The following is a 3,330-nucleotide window of genomic DNA, read 5'->3' as shown; positions in this document are numbered from 1 at the left end:
TTATAAGGATAGTGGTGAAAGGGGAAACCAAATACCTTTAAAATAACAAATGAGGTACCGTTTTGCAGTATAGATCAGGCCAGATCTGTGATTTTCTGGCAGTTCAGGTTTCTGTATGTGGATGAGACAAAAGTGAAAGACAGAAGTGAAAAAGTGAATGACTTCATAACTTCTGTAAATGTCATTTGCAAAGATGAATGGTGAAAGTGAAAGCCATCCATTTGTGCTTTAACAGAAAGTTATCAGTCATCACGGAGCTCTTTCTGCCAGGCACTTTTTCCTTCTTGAGGATGCATAGGCTGTATATGCAAACTGCAAATTATCTGGCTAGTACTGTCCTTGCTTACCTTTTAATTAAAAAGTGTAATCTCTAATTAGCAAAGGAGAGGCTCTTAATCTTTAATCTTGTGAAGATGCTGGCCACTTTTGAGAAGATGCCATCTGAGCTGCTGCACTTCTGTCTCCCCCTTTTTCTTGTTGTGTTTTTTTTGGTTTGTTTTGGGTTGTTTTTTTTTTTTTGTTTTTTTTTTTTGGTGTGTGTGTGTCCCTCCTAAATTCAGATTCTTGCTCTGTGGCTTTCTTCTGTGTCCTTCTTTTGAAGGTGAAGAAAGGTCCTCAAAGAAGAAAGGCTTATGTTGTAGAAAGCAGGAGGCTTCTTCTGGAAAGCATGGCATAGCAAATATAGTGGAGACTTGAATAAATTTAGAAAACAGTTTTCATATTTAAAGCTGAATCCATTTCTGAATCTTTGATGAAAAAATACTGGTAAAATCTAGTGAATCTTTCCAGTCAAAATGGTGTGGTTTTAGACTCTTTAGTCCTTGCTAGCTTCTTCTTTGACATGGGTAAATAACTCTTCAATGTTGGTAAATGTCCTTTCTAAAAATAGATTTGGAGCTGAAAAGTATTCATTGGCTCTTGAGTCAGGCTCATGTTAGGTCAGTGGGAAATCATTCCGTCTGCTCTAACAGGGTTTGGCTTAACCTCATGTCACTGTGCATTAGCCAAGCCTCAGCTACTACCATAGAGGAATTTGCCAAAGAAGAACTGTTTTCTTTTTAAATAAAACAATTTGCACAATTTTTGCAGGATGTTTCTATCATCCTTTGATAAGTCAATCTTAGTTATACATTTGAAGTAAATACTCATCCTGCAATGTCTTAAGCTTTTGGGAGTTCTTTTTATTTAATGTCAAAAGACATTAAAAATGTCAGCAGCTGAATGAGGACTTGAAGTCTCAGGCCAGCCCCTGACTGTTTCACAGAAAAGAGAGGAACTGTTTTAGTTTGATATTTTCAATTCGTCTCTTAAAAAGTTGGGAGATACATCTTGATAAAGAAAAATTTTAATGGTTCAGTGGAAGAAGCTTCTAGCATGTCTGGGAAGTCGCTGAGATGTTAGATATGTGAACTCTGATAAAGGAAAAAAAATGGCACCTTAATAATTTGCTGGACTTGGAAACAAAATGGGTTTGAACATATTAGCTGGAATTTCAGGTTATCATTTGTGCCCCAATTTTAGTGTAAATGCATATAATATCTGAAAACTATACATATAAAAAATAATTATTTTCTTAGTATATGTTCTGCTGAGCTGTGCTTGGCTAACATTTCTCTCATCTGTTTTATAGGTTTTGTAAAAGACACCGGATTAAGTCAAATTCAAATGTTCCATGTGTCCCAAAAGACTTGTTGATGATGTCAGAATTAGTTCTTCCACAGTTCATCTTTAGTCTTATTCAGCACTTAAGAGAGGGGTATAATGAGCCTGGTATGTTTTCAATTTGCATGTATCTAGCATATCTTACCATGCTGCTATCTCTTGCTTTGCAGTCTGTGAAGAAACAGTACATGAATTCTGTATAGAATGCATGAATGCTCTCTATAGTTAATAGTATTTAATTTTGTGCCTCCTTTCCTAACAAAATTATTGCCTGGCTCTAGGTCATTTGATCTTTGTTCTCTGCTGAAGAGCTTCTTAAATGTTTTAAAGGTTACCTAGCATTGTGTTGAGCTCTTCCAGAAAATGAAATCAGGATTAATTTGAAACTTGTACATGTGAATTTTAGAGCATTATGAACACAGTTTATTTTGTGGTGGTCATAGCTGTTCTGCCTTGTGAAGGTCTTGATCAAATTACATTACATTTACACCAAAAGTTCTTGTGTGGTTTTCAGCTCTTGATCTGCCATCAGAGAAAGACCTTCAGAAAATCCTCCAGGTTTTGGAGCCTCATGTTTCCTTTCTAGAAGACTTGACCAAAATGGGAGGAGCAATGCGATCAGTTCTTACCCAGGTTTTGACTAGCCAACAGTTCTACAAAGATCTTAGCTCTGGTATGTTTGTGTTATTTCTAATAACTAAATTTCCAAATTATGAAGAATTTGAGGCATAAGTTTTGTTTATCATTTCAGTTCCTGCATGTTTTTATTTGACTTCTGAAAACCCAGAAAAATGCATGTTTTTAAGAATACTTTTGTTGTTGGTAGAAGGGGGGTGGGCTTCCGGAGCAACTAGAAACATTTGTTATTAAGAGCAAACCTTTTATCTTCTGTGTCCCAGATAAGTGTATAAAGATACATAATTTCAAAAGAGTTCTTATAATAAAGCTATTATCTTCAAAGTGAGGTGAACATGGCAGCTTAGATCTTCCAAATAAGACATATCAAGCTTATTCAAAGTGGAATATGTCTAACTTATTTTGGGATCTGCTCTCACAGAGGTTACAGGAGGAGACCTGAATGGCAAAAGGCCATTGTGTGTCCTGCACTTCTGTGCAAAGCCTTTTTTTTCTTTTTTTTTTTTTTTTTTAAATTTCCTAAAACCTCCTCCCTCCCCCCAATTATTTATTGCATCCTGTACCAAATTACACTGAATCTGAAAAAATTGGGCAGTCGCTATTAACTCCAAACCACCTACTATAAATTAACTCCATCTTATCTTGTTGTAATTAGAAAGTGTCTTTTTTGAGTCCTTTGCATACTTCCTTTGCATAGGTATGAAACAAATAGTAATTACTGTAGATTTAAGTTGCCATAACTGGCGTGGGCAGCAGGTAGTTGTAGAACCGGCTATCTCCAAATCATTATTTGAAAGAAGACACACTTGGGAACACTGCCTCAGAGACAGTTGTCTTTATTCTGTTTCCTTCCTTTTTTCCTCTCCCATTTGGTAATATTTGAATGAGAGAAATTTAATGACTTCCCTTTTCCTATATGCAATGATTTTCATGAGATAGAAAAGTGGACAGGCAATGTGAAGTAAAGCATTCTTATCTGGACTTTAGGAATGGAGAATATGTGTGCAGGAGTAGGTACAGTTTCTGGGTAGG

The 3,330-nt window shown here is 35.9% G+C and overlaps 1 protein-coding gene across 1 annotated transcript in view; it reads left to right on the top strand.

The window, feature by feature from the left end:
• Positions 1 to 1,637: 1,637 nt before the first annotated feature.
• The window catches only part of UBR3 (ubiquitin protein ligase E3 component n-recognin 3 (putative)), a 96,657-nt gene continuing 94,964 nt past the window's right edge, over positions 1,638 to 3,330 (top strand). Inside the window, exons 1-2 of the mRNA XM_010023248.1 lie at positions 1,638 to 1,770; positions 2,177 to 2,335. Of these exons, the coding sequence (XP_010021550.1) occupies positions 1,695 to 1,770; positions 2,177 to 2,335 (235 nt within the window). The 5' untranslated portion in view covers positions 1,638 to 1,694. The remainder of the gene's footprint in view (positions 1,771 to 2,176; positions 2,336 to 3,330) is intronic.

This window comes from Nestor notabilis, unplaced genomic scaffold (assembly GCF_000696875.1).
Source record: "Nestor notabilis isolate BGI_N333 unplaced genomic scaffold, ASM69687v1 scaffold14761, whole genome shotgun sequence".
Taxonomy (NCBI): domain Eukaryota; kingdom Metazoa; phylum Chordata; class Aves; order Psittaciformes; family Psittacidae; genus Nestor; species Nestor notabilis.
Note: the sequence above shows the minus strand (reverse complement) of the source record. Positions and strands in the feature narration are given on the sequence as shown.